Source organism: Scyliorhinus torazame, chromosome 10 (assembly GCF_047496885.1).
Source record: "Scyliorhinus torazame isolate Kashiwa2021f chromosome 10, sScyTor2.1, whole genome shotgun sequence".
Lineage (NCBI taxonomy): Eukaryota > Metazoa > Chordata > Chondrichthyes > Carcharhiniformes > Scyliorhinidae > Scyliorhinus > Scyliorhinus torazame.
Genome location: NC_092716.1, coordinates 83,037,479 through 83,053,989, shown reverse-complemented (window position 1 = coordinate 83,053,989; position 16,511 = coordinate 83,037,479). Strand labels below are relative to the sequence as shown.

Genomic DNA, 16,511 nt, shown 5'->3' with positions numbered 1-16,511 from the left:
TCACCTGTTGTCTTGTGAACGCCCTCACCTGCATATATCTAAGGAAGTTTCCCCGGGGCAACTTATACTTTTCCTCCAATGCTCCCAAGCTCGCAAACGTCCCACCTATAAATAAATCTCCCACCCTCCTAATTCCCAACTGGTGCCAGCTCTGAAATCCTCCATCCATCCTTCCTGGGGCAAACCTGTGGTTGTTCCTAATTGGGGACCCCACCAGGGCTCCCCGCGCACCTCTCTGTCGCCTCCATTGTCCCCAAATATTCAATGTTGCCGCCACCACTGGGTTTGTGGTAAACTTTTTTGGTGAGAGCCGTAGCGGCGCCGTCACCAGCGCCTCTAGGCTCATCCCTTTACAGGACTTTCTCTCCAGTCTTTTCCACGCCGCTCCCTCTCCCTCCATCATCCATTTACGAATCATCGCCACCTTGGCGGCCCAATAGTAGTCGCCCAAATTCGGTAGCGCCAATCCTCCTCTGTCTCTGCTACGTTGTAGGAACCCCCTCCTTACCCTCGGGACTTTCCCTGCCCACACGAAGCTCGTGATGCTCCTGTCTATTTTTTAAAAAAAAGGTCTTAGTGATTAGTATAGGGAGACATTGAAATACAAATAAGAACCTCGGGAGGACCATCGTCTTAATTGCCTGCACTCTGCCCGCCAACGACAGAGGCTGCATGTCCCACCTCTTGAAGTCCTCCTCCATTTGTTCTACCAATCAGACGTGTCAGATTAAGTCTGTGTAAGGTTCCCCAGCTCCTAGCGATCTGAATCCCCAGGTATCGGAAGTTTCTTTCCACTTTCCTTAGAGGCAGGCCTTCTATCTCTCTACTCTGATCCCCAAGGTGTATCACGAATAGTTCACTCTTCCCCATGTTAAGCCTATATCCCGAGAAATCTCCGAACTCCCTCAATATCTGCATGACCTCTGTCATCCCCCCCACTGGGTCCGTCACATACAACAGTAGGTCATCCGCGTATAGCGACACTCGGTGTCTACCCCTCTTATTATCCACACAGTGTGGCTTCATTCTTTTTCTGACCAAAATGTACCATCTCACTTATTCATATCGAAATTACCGGTACTTATTTTAAAAATATTTTTATTCAAGGCATTTTCAGTTTTGCACAGGGAAAACAAAAGAGATATAACATCAGGACACAACCTTCACAAATCACACTCCAAACCTCTCCGAGCCAGCCCCTGTCCCATTTTCCAACTATAACAAAAGAACCCTCCCTCCCCCTCCTCACTGACATTTAACCACTCTTTAAAGAAGTCGACGAACAACCTCCACCTCGAGAAAACCCCTCATCCACGCCTCTAATCGCAAACTTTATCTTTTCCAGGTGCAGAAACTCCGCCAAGTCACTCAACCACACCATCGCTTTAGACAGCTCCAAATCCTGCCACCCTAACAGTATCCACCTCCGGGCTATCAGGGAAGCAAAGGCCAACAGATCAGCCTCTCTGCCCACCAGCACTACCGGATCTTCCAAAACTCCAAATATTGCCACCCCCGGGCTCGGAGCCACCTTCATCTCCAGCATCTTCGACATAGTTCCCGTAAAGGCCTCCTAAAACTCCTCTAACTTCGGGCAAGCCCAAAACATGTGGACATGATTCGCCAATCCCCTAGCGCACCGCCCATACCTATCCTCTACTCCTGGAAAGAACTGACTCATCCGAGACACCATCACGTGCACCCTATGCACCAACTGGATGAGACTCAGTCTCGCACATGAGGACGACACGTTTACCTCCCGCAGTCCAACCTCTACAATCCCGACCCCCCAGCTCCTCTCCCCGTTTCTGTTTTATTCCCTCCATTGAAGACTGTCCTCTATCCATCAACTCACCATATATGTCAAACTCTTCCCTCCTCAATCTCGTCCTTGGACAAAATTTTATCTTGCAGCACCGGGACTGGTAACTTCGGAAATGTACCCAACTCCTTCCTAACGAAGTGTCTAATCCCGCCCCCCCTGGTAGTTGAAACGCCTCCTCTAGTTCTCCCAACTCTTCAAACATCAGCCCCAAAATCATGTCTGTAAAGCATTCTATCCCTGCCCTCTCCCATGCAGGAAAAGTGGAATCTAGAACCTCGATTGCCACAGACCAGCACCCACAATGACATTGCCTCAATCTTAAAATGCTGATGGCATTGATTCCACACCCGTAATGCTGATACCACCACCAGGCTCATGGTGAGCATGGAAGAGGTGCCAATGACAGCGCCCTTAAATGGGTTCCTCTATACGAGGTTTCCTCCATCCGCCCCCACACTGACCTCTCCCCCATGCTCACTTCCTGACCCTCAACATTTGCCGCTCAGTATTAATTTAGCAGGTTTGGCAGTGCCAACCCGTCACTTCGTCTGGCCCTCGCCAAAAATATCCTCCTGATCCTGGGTTTTCCCCCCATGTTCAGACATCGCCCCGTGACCCGCTGCAACTGCCCCATCGCCTTACCCGTAGACAACTCCACCAAGAACTTCTTCCTCTCCTTTAGCAACACCTCCCCAGGGACACTTCGGCTCCACCTCCTGCATGGCTTCCACTAATCTTTGGCTTTCTAGCCACTCCCCCTTCTCTTTATGCACCCGGATCAAAATAAACTCCCCCTTGGATCAGTGCCTTTAGCGTTTTCCACACTATGGGGCTCCACATAATTTCGTATAGCCACCCCTATCCTTTCGCTGACCCCGTCATCAGCCCACAACCCCACATCTAACCTCCACTGCGGCTGTTGGGAACCTCTTCTTTCCACGTCAAGTCCACCAAGTTTGAGACCACGATCGCCGGATATTGCGTCCCAACCAGCCCCACCAGCAACCTCTTGTCCAGCTCAAAAAAAACCGATCCGGGAATACCCCCGGTGAACATACGAAAAGAATGGGAATTCCTTCCCCCTCAGCCTCCCAAACTGCCATGGCTTAACCTCTCCCATTCGCACCATAAATCCCAGCAGTTCCCTCGCCATCGCCGACACCTTCAGGGACTTAAGACACGACTGATCTATCTTTTGATTCAAAGCCATATTGAAATCCGCCCCCCCATAATCAACCGGTGTGTGTCCAGGTCCGGGACCTTCACCAACACCTTCTTCACAAATTCTACATCATCCCAGTTGGGGCATATATATTCACCAACACCACGGGTGTCCCCTTCAATCTCCCCACTCACCATCACAAATCAGCCTCAGGATCCGCCACAATACTACCAGCCGAAAACACCACCCTCTTACTCACCAGCATCGCTCCCCACCTAGTCTTCATATCCAACCCTCAATGAAACATCTTGCCTCAACCTCCTTTGATCTGTAACTTTTAAATGAGTCTCTTGCATGAACACCACTTCTGCAAAGACACGAGACCTCTTGATTGGCCCATTCAGTCCCCTAACATTCCAGCTGACCAGCCTGGTTGGTGGGCTCCAGGACACCACCACCCGGCCCGCACCCCGATCAACCATATCCAATGTGTTCTCCAGGCCCACCTCATGCTAACGGCCGCCACCCCCCCCCTTAGCCAACTGCACCACACCAACACATTCCACATCAGCAATCCACCTTTCCAGCCCTGCCTTTCACCCAACCCAAATACCTAACATCCCACCCCAGCCACAAACGAAGAAAACCACCCCCTCTCCACCAGCTTCTCGAACATCCGAGCCATGTATTTTGTGGCCTGTGTCCCCTCGATCCCTTCAGACAGCCCCACCACCCTGAGATTCAGCCTCCTTGAGCGATTCTCTCGTCGTCCACCTTCGCTCGCAGCGTCTTCTGGCCCTCCGCCATCATCAGCATTTCAGCCTCTAGTGAGGCCAAATGGTTATGGTGGTCGGCCACCGACTCGTCCACCTTCTGGGATGGCACATTCTACGCCTCCAGCCTTTGCTCCACTCATTCTAGGGCAGCCAGGATCAGCTCTGCCACTTTAGCCAAGTCTTCCGAGGCCTCCTTCCTGTGGTGTTGGAATTTGACCGTCAAAAGCTCCATTAGTTGCTCCATTGACTATTATGTGGGCAACGACCCCACAGAGCTCTCTGCCATCTTTTTCTCTATCGCACCTCGATAGTCCTCCTGGTCTGACTGTTGCCCGTTACTCATTGCACTCCTTGTTTGGTAGGGCTTAGATATTCCATGCTGAGGAAACTCATTCACTCTCACTGTTCTTTCGTTTTCCTCCTGTGTAACACCCCGCAAAACGGGCGAAAATGCCCAAAAAATTCAACCTCGGGCAGGAGCCACTTAATGTGCGACCACTCACTCCTTGGCCACCACTGGAAGCTCCTCATTTCACAAATTTAGTAATGTCCTCTTGTACTTTGTTGTATTCTTCCTTTGTGTTAACCACACCACTCAATGTGGTGTCATCACAAGTTTAGAAGTTCTCATCAACTTCAGAGTGCTAATCATTTATGTAAATAGTAAACAACAGTGCTGTCAGCACTGATCCCTGTCAAACGTTACCCACTTTTATCAATCTGTGTAGCTGCTCTAAACCCCCATCTCTGTTTACTGTTTGTAGGCAGCTTGCTATCCATTTGCTACTTGTCTGCTAATTCCAAATGCTCAGTAACAAGTCTATTATGCGGTACTCCATTAAAAACCTATTCAAAATCTTATTACAGTTTCTCCTTAAAATGCATCAAAAGTATAATCTTTTATTTGTTACTCCAGCAAAGATATCTACATGTAGAAGCTGTCCAGTTGAACATGGTCACTAACCTGCTTCCGGTGGGCCAGAGTGCTGCTCATTCACTCTGCTCCCAAAATTCAAGTTCAGCTTCTGCAGAACGCGCTCAACTGTAGCACTGAACAGGTTCGGGCTCTCGGTGCAGTGTGTCCAGAATGAAAGGACCGTCTTATCTTTTAGTAGTGGCATGACTGAAGGGATGCAAGTTTAAAAAAGAGACAGCATAAATACCAAGGTTTTAAAAATGCAAAACAAAGAAAACTTGTCCCTCACATGAATACGGGACAGATTTACAGTGAAACACTTGATTCTGGAAAGCTAGTTGTCATGTGACATCTCCTGGACTTTGTCCAGCCAGAGATTGCAATTCTAGCCCCAATTTGCCCAATAATTTAGAGATCACTATGGTTACGCAATTAATTTATATTTATTTTGAGGAAAATAATTTGATACAGTGCCTTTCATGACTTCAGGATGTCCCAAAGCACTTATGGTCAACTAAATACTTTAAGTATGGGCACTGATGTAGGAAAGATGGCAGCCAATTTGCACACAGCAAGCTCCCTCAGCTAGTGACGATGATCAGATCATCAATTTAAGTGATAAGAAAGGTTGTTTTATGTTTAAACATTTTTTTTATTCTCCTCCTTTTTCACATTTTCTCCAAAATTTACACCAACCAACAATAAACAATAATCAGTAACAAATGTCAATCCGCATATCAATAACAACGATCCCATCCTCCCACCAAACCCCAAACATTAGCCCGCATGTTCACACAAACAAAAGACAAAAAGAAATTAGGGATCACCCATAGTCGCCATTAACACACACAGCCCCCCTCCCCAACCCTCCCACCCACACACCCCAACTAATGTTCGATGTTATCCAGTTCTTGAAAGTGCATAACAAATAATGCCCATGAATTGTAGAACCCCTCCCATCCTTCCTCTCAGTCCAAACTTAACCTTCTTAAGAATCAAGAATTCCAACAGGTCCCCCCCCCCGCCACGCCAGGGCACAGGGTGGAGAGGTTGCACTCCAAACTATCAGGATCCGCCTTCGGGCGATCAACGAGGCAAAGGCTACAACATCTGCCTCCGCACCCGTTTCCAACCCTGGCTGGTTCGACACCCCGAATATGGTCTCTCGGGGGCCCGGGTCCAGTTTCACGTGCACCACTTTAGAAATTACCCTAAAAATCCTCTTCCAGTAATCCTCTAGCTTTGGACAGGACCAAAACATATGAACGTGATTAGCAGCCCCCCCCCCCCCGCACCGTTCACACACATCTTCTACTCCTTCAAAGAATCGGCTCACCCTAGCGAGGTGTGCTCTGTATACCACCTTCAGCTGTATCAGTCCCAACCTTGCGCACAAGGTGGAGGCATTCACTCTCCGGAGCACCTCACACCAGAACGCCTCCTCCATATCCTCTCCTAACTCTTCCTCCCACTTTGCTTTGATCCCTTCCAGTGTTGCCTTCTCCTCTTCCAAAATAGCTCCGTAAACCGCTGGCACTACCCCCTTCTCCAGTCCCCCTGTCGTCAGCACCTCCTCCAGCAATGTGGAGGCCGGCTCCACCTGGAAGCTCTGTATCTCCTTTCTGGCAAAATCTTGAACCTGCATGTATCTGAACATCTCCCCCCGCTCCAGCCCATACTTCGCTTCTGCAAACCGACCCCAAAGAATCAAATCTTTTTGTGTCTTAATCCCCTTTTCCTCCCATTTCTGAAAATTTCCATCCCACCTCCCTGGCTCAAATCTGTGGTTCCCCGAATCGGCACTTCCCTTGACCCTGCCCCCAACCCAAAATGTTGGTGAAATTGCCTCCAAATTCTCAATGAAGCTATAATTACCGGACTCCCTGAGTATTTCCCTGGGGCTATCGGGAGCGGTGCTGTTGCTAGTCCTTTCAATCCCGACCCCCTGCACAAACTCTCCTCCATTCTGACCCACTGGGAATCAACCCCTCTGACCCAGCTCCGCACCTTCTCCACATTTGCCGCTTAGTAGTAATACATCAGGTTCGGAAGACCCAAACCCCCTGCCTGCCTTCCCCTCTGTAGCAGCACCTTTCTAACTCTGGCCACCTTCTCGCCCCATGTGAACGAAGTAATCCTTCCCTCAATTTCTCTGAAAAAAGCCGTTGGCAGGAAACTCGCCAGGCATTGGAAAATAAACAGAAATCGCAGCAACACGTTCATTTTAACCGCCTGTACCCGACCCACCAGTGACAGAGGGAGATCATCCCACCTTGCCAGATCAGCTTTCACTCTCCCCACCAAACTAGAAATGTTGTACCGACGGAGCCCCCCCCAATCCTGAGCAACCTGCAACCCCAGGTACCTAAAGGGAGTCCCTGCCCTACGGAATGGCAGCCCCCCCCCACCTCTGCCCCCATCCCCGGCTGAGACACCACAAAGTACTCACTTGTGTCTAGATTTAGTTTGTACCCCGAGAAAGACCCAAACACTCGAAGCAGCTCCAATATTCCCCCTATCGACACACTCGGTTCCGACACGTATAACAGCATGTCATCGGCATATAAGGTTACCCTATGATCTATCCCCCCCCGCACTATTCCTTTCTATAACCCCAAACTTCTTAATGCGATGGCCAACAGCTCAATCGCGAGTGCAAACAGCAGGGGGGATATAGGACATCCCTGCCTAGTCCCACGGTGGAGAGAAAAGTATCTCGAGCTGATGTTGTTTGTGCGGACACTCGCCCTCGGCTCCTTATATAGTAGCTTTACCCAGTTCACAAATCTTGGTCCAATCCCAAACCGCTCCAGAACTGCCATCAAGTACCCCCATTCGACCCAGTCAAATGCCTTCTCAGCGTCCAATGCTACAACCACCTCTGTTTCCTTCCCCTCTGCCGGTGCCATAACGACGTTCAATACCCTTCTAACGTTTGGAAAGAGCTGCCTCCCTCTCACGAACCCCGTCTGATCTTCACCTATCACCTTCGGGAGGCACTCCTCCAGCCTACCGGCCAGTACCTTCGCCAATACTTTTGAGTCCACATTCAGAAGTGATAGGGGCCTATACGACCCACACTCCGTTGGATCCTTATCTTTTTTAAGCAACAGGGAAATCGATGCCTGCCCCAAAGTTTGTGGCAACACCCCCTTCCCTATCACCTCTTCAAACATCCCCACCATCAGGGGTGCCAGCTTATCCTTGAATTTTTTATAATATTCCACCGGAAACCCATCCGGCCCTGCCACCTTCCCCGACTGCATCCTCCCAATCGCATCTTTTATCTCTTGCTCCACTATCGCTCCTTCTAATGTAGCCCTGTCCCCCTCCCCTAACCTCGGGTACTCCAACCCATCTAGAAATTCCTGCATCTCATGGTCTCCCCCAGGTGGCTCTGACCTGTACAACCTCTCATAAAATTCCTCAAAAACCTTGTTAATCAGATCATGAGCCACCACCAACTTCCCTGCCCTATCCCTCACCTGAACAATTTCCCTTACCACTGCCTCCCTCCAGAGATGACCTGCTTTATCTCCATGTTCGTAAACTGCACCTCTTGCTCGTCTCAGTTGGCGCACCCCCTTCCTGGTAGATAGTCGGTCAAAGCTCGCCTGTAGTTCCTTCCTCTTTTCCAGCTTCGCTGGGTCCCCATCTTTTGCATACCTCCTATCTACCTCCAACATCTCATCTATTACCCTCTGCCGCTCCAACCTCTCCTCTTTGTCCACCCTGGCCTTGAACAAAATTACCTCACCCCTCACCACCGCCTTTAGAGCCTCCCAGGCACCGCCTTCGACACCTCACCCGTACAGTTGAAACCTACATATTCCTTAATTACCATTTCAATTTTGTCACAGTACACTTGGTCCCCCAAAAGTCCCACATCTAATTTCGACCCCTGCCTCTGCACGACCCCCTTCTCCAGTACCATATCCACCCAATGCGGAGCATGATCTGACACTGCATTTGCCGAGTATTCCGACCCCTTAACCCCAGCCAGCAAAGCTTTCCCCACCACGAAAAAGTCGATCCGCGAGTATACCTTATGGACTGCTGAGAAAAACAAGTACTCCCGCTCCCTTGGGTACAGAAACCTCCAAGGGTCCACTCCTCCCATTTCCACCATTAGCCCAGCCAACGCCTTCGCCCCCCCGATGGGACCAGCGAGCGAGGCCGTGACCTGTCCAACCTTGGCTCCTGTACCAACTACCCCTCCCCACTATCAGTTTGAGTGTGTCCAGGTCAGGGATGGCCCCAAACACCTTCTTTGCGAATCCCACATCGCCCCAATTGGGACTGTATACACTTAACAGCACCACTAACCTCCCCTCCAGTGCCCCTGTCGCAATCACATATCTACCCCCCTTTTCTGCCACCACCTTCTCCATCTGGAAGCGTATTCATTTGCTGACCATTACCGCTACTCTTTTGCTGACCATTACTGCTGAAGTGATAAGAAGGGTTGATGAAGGTACTGCAGTGGATATGGTGTACATGGAATTTAGCAAGGCGTTGACAAAGTCCCACATGGCAGATTGGTCAAGAAAGTGAAAGCCCATGGGATACAGGGCAATGTGGCAAACTGGATAAAATGTATTAGGAAACAAAGGGTAATGGTCGATGGCTGCCCTTGCAATTGAAAAGTTGTTTCAAATGGTGTTCCACAGGGCTCGGTGTTGGGACTCTTACTGTTTGTGTTATACATTAACGATTTGGATGGGAACGTGGGGAGCATGATTGGGAAATTTGCAGATGACACAAAGATTGGCTGAGTAGTGAGCAGTGGAGAGGATAGTTATAATCTTCAAACCGATAAAGATGGATTGGTGGAGTGGGCGTTAAAATGGCAGATGGATTTTAACACAGAGAAGTGTGAGGTCATGCATTTAGGGAGGCGGACTAGTTGTAGGGAGCACACTATAAACGGAAACATACTAAGAGGGGCAAATTAAGTCAGAGATCTTGGTGTACAGATACACAGATCCCCAAAGGCAGCAGTTCAAGTAGACAAGGTTGTTAAGAAAGCATATGGAATGCTCTCCTACATTGGCAGAGGTATAGATTATTAAAGTAAGGATATAATGTTAGAATTGTATAAAGCACTGGTGAGGCCACAACTGGTACATTGGGCGCAGTTCTGGTCACCACATTATTGATCTGGAGAGTGCAGAGGAGGTTTACAAGAATGTTGCCAGGGCTAGAAAAGTGTAGCTACGAGGAGAGATTGGATAGGTTGGGATTATTTTCCTTGGAATAAAGAAGGCTGAGGGGTGACTTAATTGAGATGTACAAAATTATGAGGGAAAGAGATAAGGTGAACAGGATAAAATTGTTTTCCCTGGTGGAGAATTCTAGAACCAGTGTACATAGATTAAAGATAAGTGGCAGAAGGTGTAGCTGAGACGCGCGTACAAACTTTTTTACGCAGGGGGTAGTGGGAGTCTGTAATTCACTGCCCGAGTTGGTGGTGGAGGCAGAGATCCTAAACTCTTTTAAAGGGTACCTGGATCTGCACCTTAGTGCTCTAAGCTACAGGGCTATGGACCAGGTGCAGGAAGGTGGGATTAGAAAAGGTATCTGGGTGTCCTAGGGCTGGGGTGGACAAGATGGGCCGAATGGCCTCCTTCTGTGCTGTAAGTTTTCTATGATTCTATGAAATACATGCTGTGATATAAATATTGGCCAGTACACTGGGGATAATTCCCCAGCTCTTCTTCGAACAGTTCCATCGGATTAATTGCATCCACCGACGGATATTTTGGGCTTTGGTTTAACATCCCATTCAAAAGAAGTGACCTCCAACAGCATTGTTTGCCTTCAGCATTGCGGAGCGACAGCCTGGAATTTTTTGCTCAAGTCTCTGAAGTGAGACTTGAACCCATAACTTCCCGACTCAAAAAGGCAAGAATTCTACCATCCAATTACCATTACACATTCTAATTTCTCCCTTGTAATTGGAAAAGGAAATCAGACGGTGTGGAACGGGAATAGGCTACAATGAGCCAGTGCACTAATGTTGGGTGATGTTTCAATTGAGACGGCTCACTCACCCTCCTCGGCAGTGCTTATGTTCCCAGATTTCTCCTCACTCAGTCTGGCGACTACCTTTAGAACATGGGCCTCCCTCAGAAGCTTGTCCAGTGCATAGATCTCTCGGCATCGCAGTGGTCCATAGATACCCAGTTGCTGCAACACAAAATATTGGTGTTGATGTGTATAGAAAAGATTGGACAACTTATATGTATATAATACATTTAAGTCAATAAAATGCTCTTAAGGTGCTTAACAAGAACATTATAAATAATATATTTTTAACACAGAGAAGGTGGCGATATCAGGAGTTATGACCAAAAGCTTGATCAAAGAGGTACTTTTAAGGGGCATCTTAAGTGGAGAGGTTTAGGGAGGGAATTGCAAGGCAGCTGAAAGCATTACCTCGAGTGGAGCAATGAAAATCAGGGACATGCAGGAAGCCAGATCAGTTGGAACGCCTGTATCAATGAGGCTGTTAGAGTTGGACATGGTTACAGAAATAGGAAGGGATGAGGCCATGGAGGGATTTGAACCAAAAATGAGGATTTTAAAATTAACGTGTTATTGAACAGAACGCACATGAAGGTCAGCCAAAACAAGGCTGACCAGTGAATGATCCTAGAAGCAAGTTTAAAGATACAGGCAGCAAAGTTTCGGATGAGCACGTATTTCTGGAAGATGAGAGGCCAGCCAGGAGAACATGGGAATAAACAAGTTATTACAATTGCAGACCAGACCCCAGCAATGGCTAGGATATTGGACTGAAACCCCAATATTTTAGTCTATTTGTAAGACTATGGAGAAAGAATGATTTGCTCCAGGAGTGATTGTATGAAGAAATAGGGATTTGGTACATTTAAAACTAAACTTTATTATGACTACAATATTAAACTTTTTTAACTTCGCACCTGAAAAGAACAGCTTACAATTACACCTTAAACACTACAACTCCATTTCCCATTAAACAACATGAAAATAAACATACAGATCTCAATCTATCTTACTGTGGGAGAATTGTGGACTCTGAATCAGGCAGATCAAAATTTAATTCCTCTCGCCAAGGTTTTCTCCAAAAACTGGAGTTGTTCAGATTTCGGAATATACTGCGCATGTGCAAAGCGCTTTGGGAACTGCTTAGGTTAGGCGCACGTTGGGAATTATGCATCGCCTGGGTGCTTTGTGGGATTTCCCATTCGTGACATCTACACTTGAAAAAATAGTGCGGATTTTAGAATTTTCTGGATAAGGGATGCTCAACCTGTAATGCATCTAGTGGGAAAATATTTGCCAGGACATTAAGAGAACTCCCCTGCTCTTCTTCAAAATACTACCATAGGAGCTTTTCCATCTACCCAAGAGTGCAGACATTTCTAGGTTTAACGTCTCATGGAAAAGATGGTGCCTCTGATAATGATCATCTTGCCAAACATCATAATAATAATCTTTATTGTCACAAGTAGGCTTACATCAACATTGCAATGAAGTTACTGTGAAAAGCCCCTAGTTGTCACATTCCGGCACCGGTTCGGATACACAGAGGGAGAATTCAGAATGTCCAATTCACCTAACAGCACATCTTTGGGAACTTGTGGGAGGAAACCGGAGCACCCGGTGGAAAGCCATGCAGACACAGGGAGTGACCCAAGTCGGAATCGAAGCTGGGACCCTGGCGCTGTGAAGCAACAGTGCTAACCACTGTGCTGTAGCGCCGCCGTGATACTGAACTGGGTTATGTGCCGAAGCCACTGGAGTGGATCTTGAATTCACAACCTTCTGACTCAGCGGCGAGAATGTCACCAGAGCAAAGGTTGACATCCAAAGTGGGACAAAACCTGGAAGATGTTATGGTGGCAAAACCCAATTCCAATTTAATCCTCAAATTAGGCACAGGATTTGAATCATAGACCCCACTGGGCCTGGCTGGAGCAGGGCAGCTCATTATAGACTAATTTTTGCAATCATCAGCTCAAAGAAATTTAGCAGTGTAACTTGACGAAAATGCTGGCTGATAATGGCATGGCCAGGGCAACTGGGGGTTTAGTGAACCATCAGCATAAGCTACTGATCTTTAAGGAGAAGGAAAATGAATCATAGTCTATTCGAATAAGTAAGAGAAATGTAGACAGTAAGAAAGATTGGATTACGAGAGAGATAGAAGAAAAACCAAAGAAAAAGAAAATAAATAACATTTTTAAAATCTAACAAAATAGCTACACAAAGGAATGAGATTTCCATTCTGGGCTAGAGAGGTTGATTGCTATGCTTCAACAATCACCACATTGCGAAAAGGCACTTATAGACCCGTAATTACCAAACTTAACATGTGTTTGATGGGTAATTAATGTGTAATTCCAACAAGTTATTAAAGATAACAGGGAGGTAAATGCGAGATGCTGTTTATGCAAATGACATGGCGAGTGGAGTAAATCTACCAGCAAATTCTGGAGATTTGCATCGTGTGACAGATCTCGAATTGTCAGAGCTTGCTGCTGGTTGCTTTGTCATAAAACTATGTGCATCATTAACATACCATTACTTATCCAGCAAGCCTCATTTTTCACTTTGATTTCCTTCATTCAGATCACCCCATTTTGGTCATTCCATTCCAAAGGAAAATTGTTTTGATTATAGATCAGCCATAAAAAGTAAAAACCACATTGTGAATTATATTTTCAATCAGTTTCTGCAGCACGATGTTACTCTCCATAGATAGTCGTGTTGCAAAGGGTGAAATGACGTTTGAAATTGATTTAACGTGCTTCAGTGCCATCAGCTGACTGAAAGCAGTACTACAGGACCGATACAGAGAGGATGCAGTGAACTCCAAACTGGAACACGTATTTGGATACACTTATTCAGCCCTGGTCTCCTTACATTAATCAACTGGGGCTATCAATGGACAGACAAGTTAATAAAATAAATAGTGCTGCAGAAATCCAATTTAATATTGTATAATTAAGTGCGCTGTTCTATAACAAAGGAAGCTGGTTCACGAACTGTAGCCAGTCAGAGTGAATAGATTCCACACAGCAGGCACTGCACTCTCCTCCCTCCAGTCAGAGTGAGTACAGATTCCACACAGCAGGCACTGCACCCTCCTCCCTCCAATCAGAGTGAATACAGATTCCACACAGCAGATACTCCACTCTCCTCCCTCCAATCAGAGTGAATACAGATTCCACACAGCAGATACTCCACTCTCCTCCCTCCAATCAGAGTGAATACAGATTCCACACAGCAGGCACTGCACTCTCCTCCCTCCAGTCAGTGAATACAGATTCCACACAGCAGGCACTGCACTCTCCTCCCTCCAGTCAGTGAATACAGATTCCACACAGCAGGTACTGCACTCTCCTCCCTCCAGTCAGTGAATACAGATTCCACACAGCAGGTACTGCACTCTCCTCCCTCCAGTCAGTGAATACAGATTCCACACAGCAGGTACTGCACCCTCCTCCCTCCAGTCAGTGAATACAGATTCCACACAGCAGGCACTGCACTCTCCTCCCTCCAGTCAGTGAATACAGATTCCACACAGCAGGTACTGCACTCTCCTCCCTCCAGTCAGTGAATACAGATTCCACACAGCAGGTACTGCACTCTCCTCCCTCCAGTCAGTGAATACAGATTCCACACAGCAGGTACTGCACTCTCCTCCCTCCAGTCAGTGAATACAGATTCCACACAGCAGGTACTGCACTCTCCTCCCTCCAGTCAGTGAATACAGATTCCACACAGCAGGTACTGCACCCTCCTCCCTCCAGTCAGTGAATACAGATTCCACACAGCAGGTACTGCACTCTCCTCCCTCCAGTCAGAGTGAATACAGATTCCACAAAGCAGGTACTGCACCCTCCTCCCTCCAGTCAGAGTGAATACAGATTCCACACAGCAGGCACTGCACTCTCCTCCCTCCAGTCAGTGAATACAGGTTCCACACAGCAGGTACTGCACTCTCCTCCCTCCAGTCAGTGAATACAGATTCCACACAGCAGGCACTGCACCCTCCTCCCTCCAGTCAGAGTGAATACAGATTCCACAAAGCAGGTACTGCACCCTCCTCCCTCCAGTCAGAGTGAATACAGATTCCACACAGCAGGCACTGCACTCTCCTCCCTCCAGTCAGTGAATACAGGTTCCACACAGCAGGTACTGCACTCTCCTCCCTCCAGTCAGTGAATACAGATTCCACACAGAAGGTACTGCACTCTCCTCCTCCCAGTAAGTGAATACAGATTCCACACAGCAGGTACTGCACTCTCCTCCCTCCAGTCAGAGTGAATACAGATTCCACACAGCAGGCACTGCACTCTCCTCCCTCCAGTCAGTGAATACAGGTTCCACACAGCAGGTACTGCACTCTCCTCCCTCCAGTCAGTGAATACAGATTCCACACAGAAGGTACTGCACTCTCCTCCTCCCAGTAAGTGAATACAGATTCCACACAGCAGGTACTGCACTCTCCTCCCTCCAGTCAGTGAATACAGATTCCACACAGCAGGTACTGCACTCTCCTCCCTCCAGTCAGAGTGAGTACTGATTCCACACAGAAGGTACTGCACTCTCCTCCCTCCAGTCAGAGTGAATACAGATTCCACACAGCAGGCACTGCACTCTCCTCCCTCCAGTCAGTGAATACAGGTTCCACACAGCAGGTACTGCACTCTCCTCCCTCCAGTCAGTGAATACAGATTCCACACAGCAGGTACTGCACTCTCCTCCCTCCAATCAGAGTGAATACAGATTCCACACAGCAAGTACTGCACTCTCCTCCCTCCAGTCAGAGTGAATACAGATTCCACACAGCAGGTACTGCACTCTCCTCCCTCCAGTCAGTGAATACAGATTCTACACAGCAGGTACTGCACTCTCCTCCCTCCAGTCAGTGAATACGGATTCCACACAGCCGGTACTGCACTCTCCTCCCTCCAGTCAGTGAATACAGATTCCACACAGCAGGTACTGCACTCTCCTCCCTCCAGTCAGTGAATACAGATTCCACACAGCAGGTACTGCACTCTCCTCTCTCCAGTCAGTGAATGCAGATTCCACACAGCAGGCACTGCACTCTCCTCCCACCAATCAGAGTGAATACAGGTTCCACACAGCAGATACTCCACTCTCCTCCCTCCAGTCAGTGAATACAGATTCCACACAGCAGGCACTGCACCCTCCTCCCTCCAATCAGAGTGAATACAGATTCCACACAGCAGGCACTGCACTCTCCTCCCTCCAGTCAGAGTGAATACAGATTCCACAAAGCAGGTACTGCACCCTCCTCCCTCCAGTCAGAGTGAATACAGATTCCACACAGCAGGCACTGCACTCTCCTCCCTCCAGTCAGTGAATACAGGTTCCACACAGCAGGTACTGCACTCTCCTCCCTCCAGTCAGTGAATACAGATTCCACACAGAAGGTACTGCACTCTCCTCCTCCCAGTAAGTGAATACAGATTCCACACAGCAGGTACTGCACTCTCCTCCCTCCAGTCAGTGAATACAGATTCCACACAGCAGGTACTGCACTCTCCTCCCTCCAGTCAGAGTGAGTACTGATTCCACACAGAAGGTACTGCACTCTCCTCCCTCCAGTCAGTGAATACAGATTCCACACAGCAGGTACTGCACTCTCCTCTCTCCAGTCAGTGAATGCAGATTCCACACAGCAGGCACTGCACTCTCCTCCCACCAATCAGAGTGAATACAGGTTCCACACAGCAGATACTCCACTCTCCTCCCTCCAGTCAGTGAATACAGATTCCACACAGCAGGTACTGCACTCCCCTCCCTCCAGTC

General features: G+C 48.1%; 1 protein-coding gene across 5 annotated transcripts in view; it reads right to left on the bottom strand.

The window, feature by feature from the left end:
• ripor1 (RHO family interacting cell polarization regulator 1) overlaps positions 1–16,511 on the bottom strand; it is a 450,995-nt gene that overhangs the window by 15,798 nt on the left and 418,686 nt on the right. For all 5 annotated transcript variants that reach the window (XM_072518311.1, XM_072518310.1, XM_072518312.1 and 2 more), the window contains 2 exons: positions 10,733–10,868; positions 4,728–4,886 (listed from right to left, as the gene is read on the bottom strand). In XM_072518311.1, coding sequence (XP_072374412.1) covers positions 4,728–4,886; positions 10,733–10,868 — 295 coding nt within the window. The remainder of the gene's footprint in view (positions 1–4,727; positions 4,887–10,732; positions 10,869–16,511) is intronic.